The sequence below is a fragment of the Sphaerodactylus townsendi genome, linkage group LG09, assembly GCF_021028975.2.
Source record: "Sphaerodactylus townsendi isolate TG3544 linkage group LG09, MPM_Stown_v2.3, whole genome shotgun sequence".
NCBI lineage: Eukaryota > Metazoa > Chordata > Lepidosauria > Squamata > Sphaerodactylidae > Sphaerodactylus > Sphaerodactylus townsendi.
In genome coordinates, this window is record NC_059433.1 from 77,401,881 (window position 1) to 77,422,083 (window position 20,203).

Consider the following 20,203-nt stretch of genomic DNA (forward strand, 5'->3'; position numbering starts at 1 on the left):
AGCTGCATCGCATGATTAGGATTCTGTCTGGCATTTTGTAAGATGAATGATAAATAGAAAAACTGGTTGGATCCAGTCCCTGGGCTATAATGTATTCACAATTGAAGGAAGTGTTTCTATTTATTTATTTTATTTATTTGCATGATTTATAGCCACCTTCCTCAGTGAGGCTGAAGTTGAATTACACAGACTAAATCAATGCAGTCAATAGGATTTGGCATCCAATAAGTAGTGTAATAGGATTAGGATTGTATAAATCAAAACTAAGTAAAAAACACCCTGAAATGAAGGTGAAACAAGGCATAAATATTAACATGGCAGATGGAACAGTGGAGAAAACTACATAATTCAATAATACATACAGCACAGATAGTACTACATACTATATAGTACAGTACAGTCCATGCCCTAAACTGCATAGCTCCATACTAGCCATATTGTGTCAGAGGTAGTCCTGGCTAGTATTTGGATGGGAGACCTCCAAGAAACACCAGGGACATGGTGCCAAGGTAGGCAATGGCAAACCACCTCTGAACATCTCTTGCCTTGAAAACCCTATGGGGTTGCCAAAAGTCAAATATGGCTAGATTGGGAGGGGGGAGTATAGTCACAGTCCCTTTCCCCTTGCTAAAGCATCTTCCCGAACCATCATTTATAATAAAACCCTACTATAATAACCTTTTCCACAGAAAGATGTAAGTGGTGTGGAAGAAGTATGTGCTTCCTCAATAGAAAATAGTCCCAAAGGACTGAGCAGGCGGGTGAGCGAGTAGTGAGGTGGGGGGAGGGGGCGATTGGGGGGGTTGGATGGGGGGAATGGAGAGACTGCTGCCAGACCTGGACGGAAAGCAGCTTCCCACCACTGTCCTGCCAGGCCCAGCTTGGTGTTTATGATGGTGGGAGGGTGAGCGGGGAATAGGGAGGCTGTTGCCCGGCGAAATGGCCAGGGGCTAAGTGTTAGTGTTTAGAGGGAACAAACACAAGTCTGAAGTGAGAGCTGTCACGTACATATTGTTGATATGATCATATTTTAAACAAACAAGTGTATTACCAAGGAAAACAGGGAGTATGTGACATGCTGCTTCCCATGACTCTGCTCTTCTGCCCAGCTACTACAGGCTCTGCTGAGGCCTACCTAAACCCACTTATTTTTTTATCTACGTGCAGACAGACCCTTTGGTCAATAAGGGGGTCCCACCACCCTGCAGCTGACCAGGGCAGTGGTCAATTCTCACATCAGACCAATCACCTTCAGGCTTCAGACAATTGGGTGGTGGCAAGATGTAACAGCTCAGGTATTTGCAAAGTTAAATTGCCTTCTTGAAAGACTGTATTAAAAAAGGTGTCTTTGAAATGTGTTCTTCGGTCATTGTTTTTTGGCTGACTACAGCACATTGTCCCACTATTATTGCAATACAAGCTTATCTGCTTCGTTGAACCAATCTACATGTCTCTGTGTAACTGACAAGAGATTGTGTGTGTACTGGCAAGTGGACAAAACCGAAGGATCTATTCTAAGCAGGTCTATGCAGGTCTATGCAGGTCTATGCAGAAGTAGAAGAACATGCCATAGCATTGCAACTGACTCATTGTGACCCAGTCCACAGGGCATTCCAGGCAAGAGACAAGTAGGTGGTTTGTCATTGTCCTCCTCTGCAAACCAACCACAGTCTTCCTTGGTGACCCCACCATCCAAGTACTGACCATGGCTAGTCATGCTTAGCTCCTATGCTCTGATGAGCCTGGGCTAAACCCGCCTATCTGGGTTCCTCAGATTAGTCCCCTTCCGCACATGCAGAATAATGCACTTTCAATCCATTTTCACAATTGTTTGCAAGTGGATTTTGCTATTCCACACAGTCAAATGCAGCTGAATGTGGATTGAAAGTGCATTATTCTGCATGTGCAGAAGGGGCCTTAGAAGTAAGCCCTGGTTTATTCAGGATACGTTTATGTGTTCTTTCCTAGAAATGTGGGATTGCAACCCAAATGACAGACTAGTAGATTTTGATAGCTAAAATAACAAAGTGCTAAACTGTAAAGTGACAAATGCCTGAGTTAAATGCATTGTTATCTGTTGTCAGTTCCACAGCACACCACTCCTAGGTTGCCAACTTTGGGGTTAGCAAATTCCTAGAGATTAGGAGTGGAGTCTGGGAAGGGCAGAGACCTTAGCAGGGTATAATGACATAGAATCCGGGAGAAATTACCTCTGTGGTCTGGGCATCACAGAAGAAGAGTTGGTTTTTATACCATGCTTTTCTTTCCTGTAAGGAATCGCAAAGCGGCTTACAAACTCCTTTCCCTTCCTCTTCCCAGGCAACTTGTGAGGTAGATGGGGTTGAGAAAGTTTGAAGAGAACTGTGACAACAAATAATGTTTACTTACTTTTTTATTCTTTCAGTTTCATTTTTTGTTGGTAAATGTTGTTGGTAAAATTAAAATAATTTTTTTTTTTTAAAAAAAGAGAACTGTGACTAGCCCAAAGTCACCTTACAGGCTTCATGTGGCGCAGCAGGGAAAACAAACTTGCTTCACCTGGTGGGCCACTGCGAGTAGCAGAGTGCTGGACTAGATGGATTCTGGTCTGATCCAGCAGGCTAGTTCTTATGTTCTTACCAGATAAGAGTCTGCCACTCAGGTGGCGAAGTGGAAAATCCAGATCAACTGGAGATAACCTGAAGGAACTCACCTAAAAGATACTGGCTGATTAGAGCAAATAGAACCATTACACAGATTGCATCATTCCCCACATTCTATTGGCTAAAACTCTGATTAATTGGATTTACTGCAACTATTTTGCAGAGAATGCACCTGCAAGAGAAGGGCTTCTTTAGCTGGGCTCGATTTCTTTCCCCTGTTGGCCGAGGGGCAACCAGAAGCACGTTGCCCACTCATAGTGTCCTCTCCAGCACCTCAGCCTCTACCTGTTCTCCTTCAGTTACAAGGAAGTCCTCATCAAATAGCCCTACGCTAGGTCGCCTCAGAATCTCACCGCGTTGCATTTGGGGTCTTGTAGTTTTCGTTTCCTCCAGGCCACTCCAAGGGACAGAGGCAAGACAGGGAGCGGCTTGTCCCTTCTCCTCGCGGCACGGTTTTTGCATTCAGAGCACTGGGTGGGTGCATTGCAGGCGTTGTCGAGGCGCAAACAAATTGGGCATTGTGGCCTAGCCTGGCGTGGGGACAAACACCGAGAACTACATTTCCCAGCCTGCTGCGGGGGGCCGGGCTCCTCTCTTCCTTGCCGCAGGTTGCTCGCCTTGGCTGCAGATGAGCGAAAAGAGAAACCGGTGCAAAAAACCAAAAGGGAAAGAAGGCAGGGCAGGAGGGGGTGGGGAAGAGGGAGGAGGAGGAGGACTCCTTGGCTGGCGAATTATGCATGCACTAAGCGAGCTCTGAGAGAATGGCTGTGGAAGGTAAGGGCTGCCTTTTCCTTTTGCAAAGCCAGGGGCGCCCCCCTGCTCCACCTTCCTCTTGCACCTACTACCTCCATTGCTCCTCCTCACCTGAGAACAGAAGAGTCGCTGGCTAGAAAGGGCCAAGGCTGGAAATGTTGAGGGGTGGGGGGTTAGGAGGAAGCGGCCCCCGCAGCTCTCTTTTGCAAAAGGCACAGGGCTTGGCAGAGAGATATTTGCATGAATGGGCGCTTTGCTGCGGACGGAGATGGAGGAGCTACCTGAGAAAGATCACTGCTACCCTGGTTTTCACCTTTCCCACCATTGCATGCTGGACTTCCCCACCTCAGCCTGGCTCGGGCATGATAAAGGCCAGCCTTCTCCTCTCCCCCACCCCACCTGCAAGCTTTGATCTCAACTACCTTTGAAAGCAAGGTTTTGGTCCAAGACGGCTCCATACCTACTGCATGATCGACCCCCTTCCTCAATATATATGACGCGAAGTCTGTCTTCTCCTTTACCCCCCCCCCCCCCCCCCGTGAGTGTTTTAATTTGTGAGTCGGGACCTTGCTTGATAATTTTTTGACACTGCTTCTGAAAAGGGGCTAAAGCATCCTGTGATTTTCATTTTGTGATCCACCTCTACAAGCAGGGTTTAATTTGAGCTCCAGAACCTGGTTGTTAATGCTAAGTTTAAAACAAGAAAGCCAGTCATGTATGTGTGGCGTCAAAGAAGAGTGTCGTTGAACATGTGTGGAGGGCCACTTCAGTTAAGGGGTGAGAATTTCAGGTAGGCCTAGGTTTGGGTCCTATGCACGGTCAGCAGAACTGCAGCATAAACCACGAATTCGCTGCCTCCCCCTTGCACTTCAGTGTTTTGTGTCCGTTCCCCCCAGGTGTGAGGTGGTGGACCCCCAGAGCATCTTGGGGGTCAACATGTCAGGCTGCAGTGAAAGAGGAGAGTGGGATTATCTAGTGCAGGGGTAGGGAACCTGCGGCTCTCCAGATGTTCAGGAACTACAATTCCCATCAGCCCCTACCAGCATGGCCAATTGGCCATGCTGAGAATTATCTGAATGGAGGTCTGATCTAGAGTGGAATAGAAGGTATGATCTAGGCTGGGAGCCAACCTGTGGCTCTCCAGATGTTCATGGACTACAGTTCCCCTCAGCCCCTGCCAGCATGGCCAATGAGCCATACTGGCAGGGGCTGATGGAAATAGTAGTCCATGAACATCTGGAGAGCCACAGGTTGCAAACCCCCTGATCTAGATCCTTATCACTGAGCATGTCTCAAAATTATACTGATACCATGAATTTCTTTCCTCATGGAATGTATGGATTGTCCAGGTATTTTACTGTATGGAGAATATCCAGAAATCTCTTATACAGAGTTCTTGCAGAGGGCCCTTAACACTATGGTAGCGTGGAGATAGGGTTGCAAACCTCCAGGTGCTAGCTAGAGATCTCTTGGGATTACAGTTGATCTCCAAGTAAGGCAGATCAGTTTACAGAAAATGGCTGCTTTGGAAGATGGACTGTATGGCATTATACTCAATCCCTACTCTTCTCAGGCTCCGCCCCCAAAATCTTCAGGTATTTCCTAACCTGGAGCTGGCAGCCCCACATGCGCAAGGTTGAATCCCACCATCTCCAGTTAAAAGGATCAGGTTTTCGATGATGTGAACCCCCCCGCCCCCCACCAGAGAGCCTGGGGAGCTGCTGGCAATCTGAGTAGACAGTACTGATCATAATGGACATCTGTCAGTAATTCTAGCCTCCTCTGGCTTCAGCAAAGTACCTATGATTCTTGTCTCTCATCCATAATATAGGATTCTTACCATGGTTCATACTTCTCCAAGAGGTAGGCTCAACTTAAAGAGAGGAACTTTCTCAGATCATAGAGAGGTTAGCACTATTTTTCTTTCAGAATAAAAATGGAAACGTGGTATCTTAAAACCTAACAGATTTACTATGTCAGAGGGCCACACCGTGGAACCATTAGATACCTGACTTGGACCCTCCACTGGGTAGATATATCTATTCCCAGTGGTGTTGAAAAGGCAGCCGTGTGAAAGGTACGGTACCTTCTGTGCTTCTCTTGCAATTCTTTACTCTTTGACCTGTAGCCATTTTATTTGCAGACTGAAGCCAATTTCATTCCTCTAAAGCAGTGGGCCCCAATTCAAAAGAGTTTACATGTGTGTAAAGTGCTGTCAAGTCACAGCGGACTCATGGTGGTTTGTCATTTCCTGCCTCTGCTTGGCAACCCTTAGTGGCCTCCCATCTGAATACTAACCAGGCCTGTCCCTGATTTGCTTGTGAGATCTAATGTGGTTGGGCTAGCCTGGACCTTCCAGACTCCACACCCAGTGAGGACCATTTCATGCAATTCCTCAGACCCAGTGAAAACCATTCCATGCAATTCCTGTTTACAAATTTAAATGCAGTTTCCTGTACTAATTGTTGCAGATAGCTAATCTCAAACTTGTAAGGCTAGTTGTAACAGGATTTCTGAGCGTCTGTCCTGGAGTTCTTCGCTTCTCAGGAGTTTCTCAATGAAAAGTTTAGTAGGATAAATGAGAAGGCCCCTCCCCCAAATAGCTTGTCTGTTGCTCTCCAGATGTGTACAAAATAGTCTTGTGACGCTTTAAAGACAAACATATTTGTTGTTCCATGACCTCTTTGGGGACCTGGAAGGCCCAGGCTAGCCTAATGTCATTAGATCTCAGAAGCAAAGCCAGGAATGTTCTAGGTCACTGGTGGCGAACCTATGGCACGGGTGCCAGAGGTGGCACTCAGAGCCCTCTCTGTGGGCACACGCAAACAGAGTGCCCCCCACACACATCTAGGCTGGCCTGGGCCACTGGGCTCGATTATTAGCATTAAACCTAAGACCTAGTTTTGGGAAAGCAGTGTAGATACTGTTAAGCACTGTTAAACCCCTCTGATTTTCATGCGAAGAACTAAAGCGCGATCCTTTACCTGGGAGTAAGCTCGGTTGCTGGCAATGGGGCTTGCTTCTGGGTAAACCCTCCTAGGGTCGTGATTCACTCGTTGGAAGAGTTGCACAGTTTCTTCAAAGCAAAGCCACTGACTACCACCAAGCTTACTCCCGAGTAACACACGCCTCGGAGCCAACCGTTTTTTCTAAACTAAAATCTAAGTATTCCGGTTAAATTGCCATGTTGGCACTTCGCGACAAATAAGTGGGTTTTGGGTTGCAGTTTGGACACTCGGTCTTGAAAAGGTTCACCATCACTGTTCTAGGTCATGCTCAGAGCTCAGGAAAGGACAGGCTTGCTGGCAGACAGATTTGGCTAATGAACTGAGAACTAAAAAATGTCCAGAGAGTACTTTGTTGCCACTGTGGTGTGGTAGGTACATGGAGATTCCTTAATGGACATCGGCAAAGGATGAAAAGCCTAAATACTATGGGGTTATTTATCTGTTTATTTACTACTCTTTATCCTACCCTAAGAGTTAAGGGTGGCAAAACCAGTTTCTCCTTCTCCTTTTTACCCTCACACCAACCCCACAAAAGTGGTTATGCTGAGTGAGAACAAGAGAGACAGGCCCAAGGCAACTTATGTCAAAATGGTGGTTGGACTCTCAGATACTAGTCCAACACTTTAACCACTACACCAAGCTGGATTTGTTTGGCTCTGAAGCAGGCCTAACCCCCCCCCCCCCATCTTTTTGAGTTTGTAGGCATCTTTAGAATTCTGACACAGGATGGTGGGCCCAACCATATGATGCCCAAGTACAAGGGGAAAAGGGTAATCTAAAAGATCCACTGGACAGGAGAGAGAATAAAACCCAACGCTGCTGCTGCAATATTATTTTAATCTTCTACAGTCACCTGGACCTCCATTGACCAATCAGAAGCCCTACTTGGCAAAGTGGCTCTACTGCTTTCTGAAAACTTCTCAGTGGGCACCAGGAAAAGTATCTGAGAGCATAGGTGCTATATTGGTGACCGCTGCTCAGCCGTGACCCTTTCCTTTCCAAAGATTGGTGGAAGAAAAACCAAACCTTGAATGTTTTAGCCTAGCGCCGTGGTGGCGAACCTATGGCACTCCAAATGTTCATGGACTACAATTCCCATCAGCCCCTGCCAGCATGGCCAATTGGCATGACCATTCCAATTGGCCATGCTGGCAGGGGCTGATGGGAATTGTAGTCCATGAACATCTGGAGTGTCATAGGTTCGCCACCACTGGCACATCTCAAACCTTCTAGAACTTTCTAAAGTTCTTTCTGTCACCATTCTTCCAACCCTCTGAGAAAGGAAAAGCAGTGTTCATATTTACTTTCTATTTTCTGATTTATTCATAGTCTAGCTCTTCATTACTCTCCATATGTCCAAATACACAGACACAAAAACTAGGTTCCACCTACATATTTTTCTCTGTTGCGTAGCATATGTCCATCTGCTCTCTTGACTTCCATTTTTTCCCCAGAAACCCTTTTGATTTTCTCTTTCCAAAATCTTTCCCCAGTTCTTTGTCTCCCCAACCTGTACCCCTTCCCATATACTAACACCCTTAAAAAGAAAAGGGCCTTTTGGATTTTGATGTACCTCCCATGAAGAAAAGCAAAATAGAGGGATCTGTCCTTTTAAAGCCAGAAGACAATTTTATCATCATTAATACTAATGTATTAATTCCACATCTCTTATGAAGGTTGTCGGCCGACAGAATTGATTAAAACCGTATACAATATGATACAATCAATTAAAACGATCTTGGAAGAGTTACTTTTACCGCACCCATGGGCTTTGCACATCCCAGTGGGATTTTTGACTGTTTTTCTTCTTCTTTGAAGTTTAAAGCACTGCACTTGCATTCCATATTACAAAGGACCTTCAAGCATAGGGGTGGGGGCGGCTCTTGTCTGCAAGCCCAAAGGCCTTTATGCATTCAAACCAGACGTGTGGCTCTGAGGATCTTATGGAAATAAACAACACAAGAACTGAAGGAGAAGCCGGACAAAAATACAGTAAAAGCAATACTGTGTATAAGTTAGTTTGAAAACACTGACACGTGTAAAAGAACACAACCAAACTTGTATTCATTTTGTTGTGTCTGGAAACGCATTTTTTAAAAAAATCTCCAGTTCTGTGTATTGTCGAAGGCTTTCACGACCGGAATCACTGTGGCGTTGTGTGGTTTCCGGGCTGTATGGCCATGTTCTAGTAGCATTTTCTTCTGATGTTTTGTCTGCATCTGTGGCTGGCATCTTCAGAGGATCCTTTGAAGATGCCAGCCACAGACACAGGCGAAACGTCAGGAGAAAATGCTACTAGAACACGTCCATAGAACCCGGAAACCACACAACACTCCACAGTTCTACTTAATTCTTCCTCCCCTCCCAAATCAGAAAGCCATGTTTCCTTGGAGAGCTTTTCCACAGTGCCTGGGTTGAACCAGAAAAGGTGGTTCCATTGGCCGGAATCCATAGAAGAGACATTCATTTGATGGAGATATACTGACATACATGTTTTCATTGTCATTTTTCCTCTGCTTAGGAGGCCAGACAGTTTTAACTTCAAAGGAGTAGCTCCATGTTTAAGGTTTGTAACAGGTCTGGTGGAAAAAAGCATCTCTGTTTATGGGGATATAGAAGTTTTGGCTCTGATGTTTGATTTGTGAAATCTCCCTCTCATATTTGATATTCACACAAGTTCTGTCAGTTCCTTCGTTCAGGTCAAGTGTGGCACAGGAGTGTTTGCAGTAGAGAGTAAACTCTGCTTTCTGGCTGAACATTGGCTGCTTTCCCATTTTGCCTGCTGACAAACTAGCCCAGAAAATGCAGCCTTATTTCCTGGTTGCTTGAAAGTGTTTTGGGTTGACATTCAAGTTGGTGTTATGAGACAGAAAATTATTTACAGAAAACCTGGGGAGGTTAGAGAAGTGATTCACAATGTGTTAAGCTGTAAAGTGGGGCCCACCCTGTATTCATTTGTTTGTTTTACCGAAAGTAAAACCTACCATTCTATAATACTTATTCAAGGTGGCATACAAAATACACTAAAATCCAGTATAATACAGTAGTCCAGTAACAGTAAAATCCAATGCAGTATAATAAAATACAGTAAAAATCACACAATAAAAATTAAGACTACAATAAAATGTACCTTAGACTACAATAAAATGTACCTTAGGCTCATTCCGCACATGCAGAATAATGCACTTTCAAACTGCTTTCAGTGCTCTTTGAAGCTATGCGGAATGGCAAAATCCACTTGCAAACAGTTGTGAAAGTGGTTTGAAAACGCATTATTTTGCGTGTGCGGAAGGGGCCTAAATTGCTGGTTGCTAAGATCTGGAACGTAAAACGCTGCTTGAAATAAAAACATCTTCACCTGGCAATGGAAAGATAACAAGGAAGGAGCACACTGGGCTTCCATAGGAAGAGCATTCTAGAGTCTAGGTGCCACCACCAAGGGTCTCTCCCAGGTCTTTACCAAATGTACTGGTGAGATGGAGAGATAGCCCTCCCTGGATGATTGTATTAAATGGACAGTTTTATATAGGAGTAGATGGTCCTTCATTTTAGATGCAACATCCACCAGCATATAACCATTTCTGCATTGGTTAGACCTCATCTGGAATATTGTGTACAGTTCTGAGCACCACAATTCAAGAAGGATATTGACAAGCTGGAACAGGTCCAGAGGAGGGCAACCAAAATGGTCAAAGGTCTGGAATCCATGCCTTATGAGGAGAGGCTTAGGGAGCTGGGTATGTTTGGTGAAGAGAAGGTTAAGAGGTGACATGACAGCCATGTTTAGATATTTGACAGGATGTCGTGTTGGTGAGGGAGCAAGCTTGTTTTCTGCTGCTCCAGAGACTAGGACATGGGTTCAAGGTGAAGGAAAAGAGATTCCACCTAAACATCAGGAAAAACTTCCTGACAGTAAGGGCTGTTCGACAGTGGAATTCACTACCTTGGAGTGTGAGAAAGTCTCCTTCTTTGGAAGTTTTTAAAGAGAGGCTGGATGGCCATGTCAGGAGTGCTTTGTTTGTGTGTTCCTGTATTGCAGGGGGTTGGGTTTTATGGCCCTTGGGGTCTCTTCCAACTCTATGATTGTATGAGCAGGAAGGCCCTGTGCACCGTTGATCTTCCCCCTCCTTGCTAATTTATGGCCAGGAATGAGAAAAACATAAGAAGAATGTCATGGGATCATACTAGTGGTCCAGTAAGTCTGACATCCTGTCTCTCACAGGGAACCAACCAGTTCCTCTGGAGGCCAGCAGCAAGGCACAGAGGCTGATGTTGCCCCCTGACAGCGGTACTCAGCGTTTTACTGCCTCGGAATGTGGAGGTTCCCTTTAGTCATCATGGCTAATAGACCTCCCTGAATCTGTCTGAACTGCTTTTAAAGCTGTCCCTGGTTTTTAGCTATTGCTACATCTTCTGGCAGCAAAATCACTCTCTGTGGCCCTTTGTTCACAGGCCAAAAAACATGGGTGTGGGATGCTATGTAACACGTTTTTTTGGGCGGGGACTTTTCACAGGTCCCACCCCCTAAATGAGTCTGCCCCGTTTCGTTTTCCCCAACCCGGGTTTTTGTGCAATCCTTTTCAAAAATCACGGGTTGGAGCCACATCTAAGTGAACGGCCAGGCAGGAGGCACTGTATTTCCCTCCCTCCCTTCCACCCCATCCCTTCCACCCCCATTGTGAGGGGGGAAGGGCAAAGAGATTGTAAGCCCCTTTGAGTCTCCTGCAGGAGAGAAAGGGGGATATAAATCCAAAACTACTACTACTACTACTCTTCTTCTTCTTCTTCTTCTTCTTCTTCTTCTTCTTCTTCTTCTTCTTCTTCTTCTTCTTCATCCTCCTTGGTATGGGAGAAGCCGACCGCCATTCCCCAGCAGTTGCAGAGAGGCTTTTTCCTTTTTTAAAATTTTGTGGCTTGCAGCTGCATAGCTATGCAGGTGCAGCAGGTCTTATCGTGGGACATTGGTATGGCTGTGGGGGTTCGTTTCAGCTCTGCCAGCATAGCTATGCATGTGTTGCAGGACACTAAACAAAGAGAGAAGCATCTCTGTGTGAAGACACAACAGCAACCCAGATTGTTTCCATGGACTCCCTGCATAGAATGCATGTGAATGGAATAACAGGAAAATGGGTTCCTTTATCACGACTGCAACCCATTATACATTTGCTGCTCGGAAGGGGCCTGTGTAAAGAAATGAATTGAAGAAAGGTGGTGGGTTTTTTTTTGACCTAGCCCACCCTATAGAAGGTTCCATTCCTGAAGGGATCCCAGAATCATCACTGTTTCCTAAAAGATATTGTGCAGTGTTGGCCAGTGGGATGCTGGAGGCATTAAAATTATCTCGTAATTCTGAGATTAAAGATGCCCATCCATTACTCTGGGATCAAGACATTTTACACACTTGAGGGTCAGCTAGTGCCTGCCTCCAGTTTTAATTCTGAAAAATATCCTGGTGTTTGAGATACTATCTGTTTGGAAGACGCTGAATTGGACAATGTGTTATGTACAATATGGACAACACATTATTTATGGGCAATATATTGTGGTGCTGATATGTTCAGCATTGCCAGTGTAGAGCGATTATCTCTAAAGGATTTCCACTGAGTGTTGACAAGGTGTTTGCATTTCCTATTTTACATTTACAAAAGGATTATTTGGTAGGTGGTTGGTTAAGGAGAAGTATGCAGGCAGTCTTTCAATACAAGTCCATTGAGACAGCAGCTCTGCCAGGCTATTTTTAGGCCTTAGAGTTTCCAACAATGTTCCTTTAACTGCTTGCTTCCTTCAAATCGGAATGAAAGAAATAGGTCAGAGCCAGTAAGAGAAAGCTTTTTGATCCTTGTTAGAATATTTGCAGCCCCTCCTTCCTTTTTGGTTTGAGTACGGGAGAAAAGGAGTTATCTGGGGAGATAAATTTGAATAATTGTATTCTTTCTCAAAATCTGAGCCAGGTGAAAGTAACTCAGCAGGGTATTTAGCACAATTAACTCCGCGGAATTTTTGTTGGTGCCTGTCAGTGCAGCAGATACAAGCCACATAAGAAAGGCACTGGAGCTCAAAGCAAATCGCAGTGGGAATTGTGACGGTATCATTTGTAGAAAGCCTGCTTAGGACTAGCCAAGGAATGCAGGCAGAAGATGGAGACTGTGTTCAGTTATCATGATAAAATGTGATGTGTGGACAGTGGTTTGAACAAAGACAGCTTAGTTGTAATGTTCTTTGTTGGTAGGTTCCAAAACAGGAATTCATAGTGGGGATCTGTATCTCATTTCTTAAATAGTTTGTACTAATTGTGATCTTAAAATTCACAAACCCCGGTTTGTTGAGTAACAGTGTCCTCTGTGGCTGCTGGGCCATAGACAGCTGTGTGTCTTCCATGCTGGGAAGCTGATAAACAGGGGTTAATATAGAAACCGGGATTTGTTCCTTATGTCTGGCAGAACAAACAAGTCTTCTGTAGGTTCCAATGCCTTAGAGTCCACTCTCCAAAGCAGCCATTTTCTCCTCAGAAATGAATCTAGTGCGGAGATCAGTTATAATTCTGGCATATCTCCATGCCCCACACTTCTTGTGATGAGGGAATGGTTAAAAGAGATGAGGGAATGGTTAAAACGTGGGTTTATGCCGAAGGCCCATGCGGGTAATGTTTATTTTTTAAAAGAATTAATTGGGTCTTTCTCCTTGAGGTTTTCCTGTGGTTTGAGTACCAAGCTGCAGTTGTTTTTCCTCCAAGCTTCCTCATGAAATCGCTATCCATGTGCTGCCTTTTCTGTGGTTACTGCATCATTCCTCCATGCTTTCTCAAAATAAGATCAAAAGTGATTTGAGAAACCGTTAGGAAATCACCAAAAGACGATGTTGTCTTGAGGAAGCTCAGGAAATGCTGGACACCCACACCTCAAGAAAACCTCTGTATGAAAGACTCAAAGAAGATTTGTTTTCAAAAAAGTTAATGCATTTAAAAATATTGTGGTCATTTGGAGTAACCCAAGCATCAGCCAGCCAATCTCTGTTAACCATTCCCTCATCACAGACCATCTGACTCATCATGATAGAAACTAGGCTTTCTCAAATGTTGGTTCTGATATTATAAAATAGCCTTCCTGATACTTTACCTCAGATGTTTCCCTCCTAAGTTTTAGGAAAGCACGTGTAACCTCCCAATTTTGGAGAGACTGCTTATTTTTTGAGGAGCAACGATCCCTGTAGCCTGGGAGGAAGGTTAGATTGAGAGGATGTTTGATCCAAGGCCTACCATTGAGCCACACAGCTGAGAGGGGCTTAAACCTAAATCTCTACTGTCATTCGTAGATATTCTAATCTAGGCCTTACTCTAGTCCTTATTTGTAGATATTCTAATCTAGGCCTTAATCTAGGCCTTATTCTTAATCTATGTTTGTTTGTTTGTTTGGATGATCCATATGTCGCTTCTCCAGATCTGGTTAAGGAGGCTTGCAACTAAAACAGAATTAAACAGTAAAAACAAATAATACCAAATAAATAAAAGCAAATAGAAACAAAATTGGGAAAAATATTCCAATGGAAGCAATCCAGGTTATAAAAGCATGTAAAACAAAAATGTCTAAAATTTACGTTCACCAAGCAGTTCTTTGACTAGGACTAACAACTGAAGAAGTTGTGCCTTAAGTTAGGCCACAATTGGATGAGATGCTGTTGTCTGGTTTGGCCCAAGGAACATAAGAACATAAGAAACAGCCTGCTGGATCAGACCAGAGTCCATCTAGTCCAGCACTCTGCTACTCGCAGTGGCCCACCAGGTGCCTTTGGGAGCTCACGAGCAGGATGTGAAAGTTCCTCCATTTTGTAGTGTCAGGGAAAGCTGTGTAAGAGTGATTAGAAGGATCCAATTTTGGTGGAGCGCAGTGTCATTGGTTTTCCAAAGTGGCATTTGCTTTACAATTTCTTGTATTTACTTCCTTCAAGGTAGAAAGGTGGCTGATGAATGTTTTAATTAAATGTTATTTATTGTATCCTGTCCAGTGATGGGATCCAAAAGTTTTAGTAATAGGTTCCCATAGTGGTGGGATTCAAACTGTGGCGTAGCGCCAGTGGGGCTGGGCGTGGCATGACGGGGGCATGGCGGGGCATTCCTGGGCGGGGCTGTGGCAAGGACGCAGCCGCTGCGCCAGTCCTTGGACAGGAAACGAATGAACGCAGGCGCAGGCTGCCACGCACACCGGTGCACCTCCTGCTAGACTGCTTCAAGTTCTGCACGCTACTGCTGACAGGAGGGGCATAACTAAGGCAAAAATCACGTGGCAGAATCACCAATTAGTAACCCCCTCTCGGCACACACAAATAATTAGTAACCTACTCTCGGGAACCTGTGAGAACCTGCTGGATCCCTCGCCTCTCTCATCCACTAATCTGTCTTCCCTGGTGGAGCGCCATGGTGGCTTATGTAACCTCTCAGCTTGTGTGGGTTCTGTGGGGCGGTACTTGGAAGGAGTTGCAAAGAACCAATTTTTTAAACAACAAAATGGTTTACTTTTCTTTAATTAACGCTTGTAAACATCAACATTTAGCGTTACAATTCAAGGTCCTGTTCGGGTTGCATTTCAAGTCCTTCTATTTACAGTCTACTGATATTGCCAAGTCAAATTCTTCTTTGCTGGTGGTTGGTTTGAAGACTCCAAGGGCGATGAACAGGTTGCAACATGATGAAGGTTTCCGGAGAACTCTCACCCGTACAACCGCACGAAAACCCTGAAACAATAAACTCCAACATTTTACGGCATAGCAAAACAACAACTACCTTCCCCTGTAGTTCCCCAACAATATTGAAATTACCTTAACAAGGTGTTAAGGGCTTATAGAAATCAAGGTCCGAGTCTGGTAGCCTTGCTTCTTCTGCAAAAGAGCTCTTGCAGCCTCTCTGCTGCTCAGTCTCCCACCCTGGGTCAACCCATTCTGGGCCCAACCCATTTTAATATGGGGGTTACACTTTATGTAACCTCAGCTTGTGGGTTCTGTGGGCAGTACTTGAAGGAGCTGTAAAGAACCAATTTTAAACAACAAAAATGGTTTACTTTTCTTTTACAATTAACACTTTGTAAAACATCAACATTTAACGCTACAATTCAAGGTCCTGTCTAGGTTGCATTTCAAGTCCTTCTTCTATTTACAGTCTACTGATATTGCTAAGTCCAAATTCTTTCTTTGTTGGTGGTTGGTTTTGAAGACCTGAGGGTTTAGATGAACAGGGTTATAAACATGATGAAGGTTTCCAGGAGAACTCTCACCCATTACAACCACACAAGAAAACGCTGGAACAATAAACTCCAACATTTACAACATAGCAAAACAACAACTACCTTCCCTGTAGTTCCCAACAATATTGAAATTACCTTAACAAGGTGTTAAGGGCTTATAGAAATCAAGGTCCAAGTCTGGTAGCCTTGTTTCTTCTGCAAAAGAGCTCTTGCAGCCTCTCTGCTGCCCGAAGTCTCCACCTTCATTGTCAACCCATTCTAATAACCCATTCTGGCCATGGGGGTTACACTTACACCATTCTCCCTTCCATTTTATCTTCATAATAACTCTTGATGTAGTTTAGGCTGCAAGTTTATCATTGGCCCAAGGTTGCCCAGGAAGTTTCTGAGGTAAAGTGGGGATTCAATCCTAGCTCTTCCAGGTCCTAATCCAACGCTAACCACTACACACACAACACTGCTTCTCTGAACCAAATGATGTCCAATTTTCTGGTGTATCAATGAAATACTTTGCCAGTATACATCTATGATTCAGATTTTGAGCATTGGATGGCCAGGAACAGCGATTATAAAAACGATCCTGTTTATGATTGATAGACGTGACTTAGCAGTTTTCCTGAAGTTAAGCAGTTTTGGGGCCAGTCAACACATATAAAACAAAACTGTATAATTGTATTGTCGGAGGCTTTCACAGCCAGATTCAACTGGTTGTGGTGGGTTTTCCGGGCTGTGTGGCCGTGGTCTGATGGATCTTGTTCTTAATGTTTCGCCTGCATCTGTGGCTGGCATCTTCAGAGGTGTTATCACAGAGGGAAGTCTGTTACACACTGTGTCCTTTCCCTCCCCCTCCCCACAACACAGTGTGTAACAGACTTCCCTCTGTGATACAGCCCAGAAGACCCACCAAAACTGTATAAAATCATGTTCTACTGAGAACCCTGCATATACCACCAGAGTCCACAAATGGAACCTATCACATCTTTGTAATATAAACGTTGTCATTTTAGGATACTTAAAGTCTTCACAGCCTTCATACGTTTTGGGTCTCAGTATCTTCAGATAATATGTTTGTTGTGGCGGAATGGTAACTGATAATCTGGAAAGAACAGATTTGTTGAGAGAAATTTGAAATAACACAGTGTAGAAATGTTTGTTAAAGCCTTGCATAGCTAACCTATGACTGCATACTGTATTGGGCAGAAAAGCTGCTTGTATGTTTCAGTTTACTTTGCTATGATTTGAGCTTTTGGTAATGATAGCAAATCTCTTTGTGCTTTCAATTAATGATTTTAAATGTATTGTCCAAGGCTTTCATGGCCGGATTCAACTGGTTCTGGTGGGTTTTCCGGGCTGTGTGGCTGTGGTCTGGTGGATTTTGTTCCTAACGTTTTGCCTGCATCTGTGGCTGGCATCTTCAGAGGTGTATCACAGAGAAAAGTCTGTGAAACCAATGATTTTAAATGTTTTGTAACAAGAAATTTGCTTCGTAATTCCGTAACTGCTCAGATTTCCTGGCCATGGAAAAGGCTACCGGGTGCTGATAATGTTCCAGTGTCTCCTTTTCTTCCATGGTATCAATTGTGGTTGGAGTTAGATCATTCACTCACACCCAGTACAGAATTGTAGTAGATTTACCTGCCCCTGAAAGAGTGTCCTACTGCTCCAAATTTGAGGCACACCCAGATTAGCCCTTTCGGTTTACACGAATAGACTAATGAATTGGTTGTCTCTGTATTCACTTTATGGGTTTCCACCAGTCTATTGTTCATATTTTTGTCCTGGCCCTTCTAAGCCATTAGGAGAAATGTATATCTCCTCCCCTCTCATAACAGTACTTTGAAATAAGTTAGGTTAAGAGACAATGACTGGCCTATGATCACATTTCCCTCTTTTCCTCCTTTCAGTAAATTTGTTTATTTGCAGTATTTTTAGCCTACCTCCCCCTTGAGGCGCAAGGTAGCTGACAGTTCCAAGATTAAAAGCATGCAACATTTAATAAAAACATCTTAGACCCCACCCCCCAAAGGAAATCCCTGAATCTTAAACCTCATTAAAATTCCTCACACATAAAACAGTGTCATGATGCCTCTTAAAAATCTCTACAGATAGTACCCCCCCTAAACCTTTTAAGGTAGGAGCCATCATAGAGAAGGAATGGGCACCAGGAGTCCCCAACCTTTCTGAGCCTGCAGGTGCATTTGCAATTTTGAATGGGGGTAGTGAGCGCTTGGACATGAGGCAGACCCAAACCCCATATGACTTCTGCATGAGGCACAGCCTAAGGGAATACCATAAGTTCCCCTCACATCTCCTGGGAAGAAGGATTGTCTGTAGGGGGAATAGAACCATTCACTGACTAAGGTGCTTATCATTTCTCCAGATCCTCCAGAACACCTGGAATTTTGTCTCCCCTTCTTGGCAGCCCCGATTGCGGATATGCTTTGCTGAGGGTGGATAATTTAATATATTTTACATACTCTGAAAGTAATTTTTGGTAGGCGTGAGGCTGAAATGTAATCTTCGGCTTTACTTCTTTGAAAGCGTTTATGACTATTATAAGTCCGGGGAACATTGTGCTAATGAAATGGCCTCTTGGCCCTTACCTTTCATCATGAGCAATGATCAGCACAGCAAATTACCAAGTGCATGTCTCATGCATAAGCCACGGAAGCGTGGATTTGAAACGTCAGCCAGGCACTTCCACAGCATTTGAGCTTTATTCTGTAGAGTTTGGTGTTTTCAGAGTTTTCGTTCCACATTCCTAGTGGAATAGTTTCAAAGGCACCCGAAACTGGTTCCACCAGGTATATGGTTGAGGCAGCTATGATACCATCTGGCCTCCCCTCTTCCCCTCTGCCCTCTCCACTGTTTTCTATCAACAGCCCTTAGCGGGGTGGAATGTTAGGAAATCATCAACTTGGGGGTATTTATTAAATGTATTTATTGCTGCTGATGTTACTGTTTACTGTTTATATTGTTTTAGATTGTTTTTAGGCTCTATTAGCATTAAACCTAAGACCTAGTTTTGGGGAAGCAGTGGAGGTAACCCTGTTAAGCACTGTTAAACCACCCTGATTTTCATGCGAAGAACTAAAGCGCGATCCTTTACCTGGGAGTAAGCTCGGTTGCTGGCAATGGGGCCTGCTTCTGAGTAAACCCTCCTAGGGTCGTGATTCACCCGTTGGAAGAGTTGCACTGCTGCTTCAAAGCAAAGCCACCGACTACCACCAAGGTTACTCCTGAGTAACGCACACCTCGGAGCCAACCATTTTTTCTAAACTTAAACCTCAGTATTCAGGTTAAATTGCCGTGTTGGCACTTTGCGATAAATAAGTGGGTTTTGGGTTGCAATTTGGGCACTCGGTCTCGAAAAGGTTCGCTATCACTGTTCTATATTGTACTATTATGAACTGAGCCACCCCGAGCCTGGAAGGGAAGGGGCAACGGCATCGAAATCTCATAAATAATAATAATTCATGCGGGAGGGATGAAGTGGGGATGTGATGGCAAAATGCCAGGCTGCAAGATGTTTGTGCTGCTTACATGGGGTTGGATTCTGTTAGCTTGTCGGATGCTGAAAAAGAGAGATGGGGGGGTCCTTCTTGACCAACAAATCTATGCTGAGCATCGTGGGACTTTCATGAACAAAAAACCATGTGGAATAGGAACTGTAGTAAGAAGGCGAGTTGTGTAAGATGGAGTGATTGTAGCTAGCTGGATACAACTGATGGTGCCAGAGTTCCGGTGGAAAATTAACTTAGGGTGCCCATAATTCTTTTTCCAGCGTGAATGCCTGTGTCTCAGTGCCTTCTCTTAAAAGAAAACACAGAAGATACATTCACAAATAAAGCAGGAGAGCAGCCACAAAGAGAATTTTGTTCTCCTCAACAGGAGAATTCCGATCTTCTCTCTTCCCTTCAATAAGCTCTTTTTAAATTTATGCTTTTCTTCCCTATGGGGATCCAATGTAGCTTACAACGGTTCCCCCCCCCCCCCCCCAACTCTGAGATGTAGGTTAGGCCAAGAGAGTGTAACTGGTTTGTAAACTTCCATGACAGAGATAGTGAAACGAAGCGGTGCCGGCGTCCCCTGTCCCCTACACACATACTTGTAGAGAACCAGTGTGGTTGTGTGGTTAAGAGCAGGTGGGCTCTAATCTGGATAACCGGGTTGGATTCCTCACTCTTCTCCGTGAGCAGTGGAGTCTTATCTGGTGAACTGGATTTGTTTCTCCACTCCTGCACATTCCTGCGGGGTGACCTTGGACTAGTCACAGTTCTCTCAGAACTCTCTCAGCCCCACCCCCTCACAAGATATCTGTTGTGGGGAGGGGGAGGGAAAGGAGTTTGTAAACTGCCTTGAATCTCATTACAGGAGAGAAAGGCAGGATAGACATCCAAACTCTTCTTTTTCAAGGCAGCTGAACGAACGGAATTTTCCTTTTGCACTTCTGTGAAATTATATTATTTCAACAAATGTCTTTCAGTAAAGTTTCAACCCACTCCTAAGTTTTAGGATCTTGTCTGAGGAGAGTTTGTGATTTCTTAAACAGTTACATGGCAAAAAA

At 44.3% G+C, this 20,203-nt stretch overlaps 1 protein-coding gene across 1 annotated transcript in view; it reads left to right on the forward strand.

The window, feature by feature from the left end:
* Positions 1 to 3,232: 3,232 nt before the first annotated feature.
* Positions 3,233 to 20,203, forward strand: part of SAMD12 (sterile alpha motif domain containing 12) — a 261,340-nt gene continuing 244,369 nt past the window's right edge. Inside the window, exon 1 of the mRNA XM_048507594.1 lies at positions 3,233 to 3,416. Coding sequence (XP_048363551.1) covers positions 3,404 to 3,416 — 13 coding nt within the window. The 5' untranslated portion in view covers positions 3,233 to 3,403. The remainder of the gene's footprint in view (positions 3,417 to 20,203) is intronic.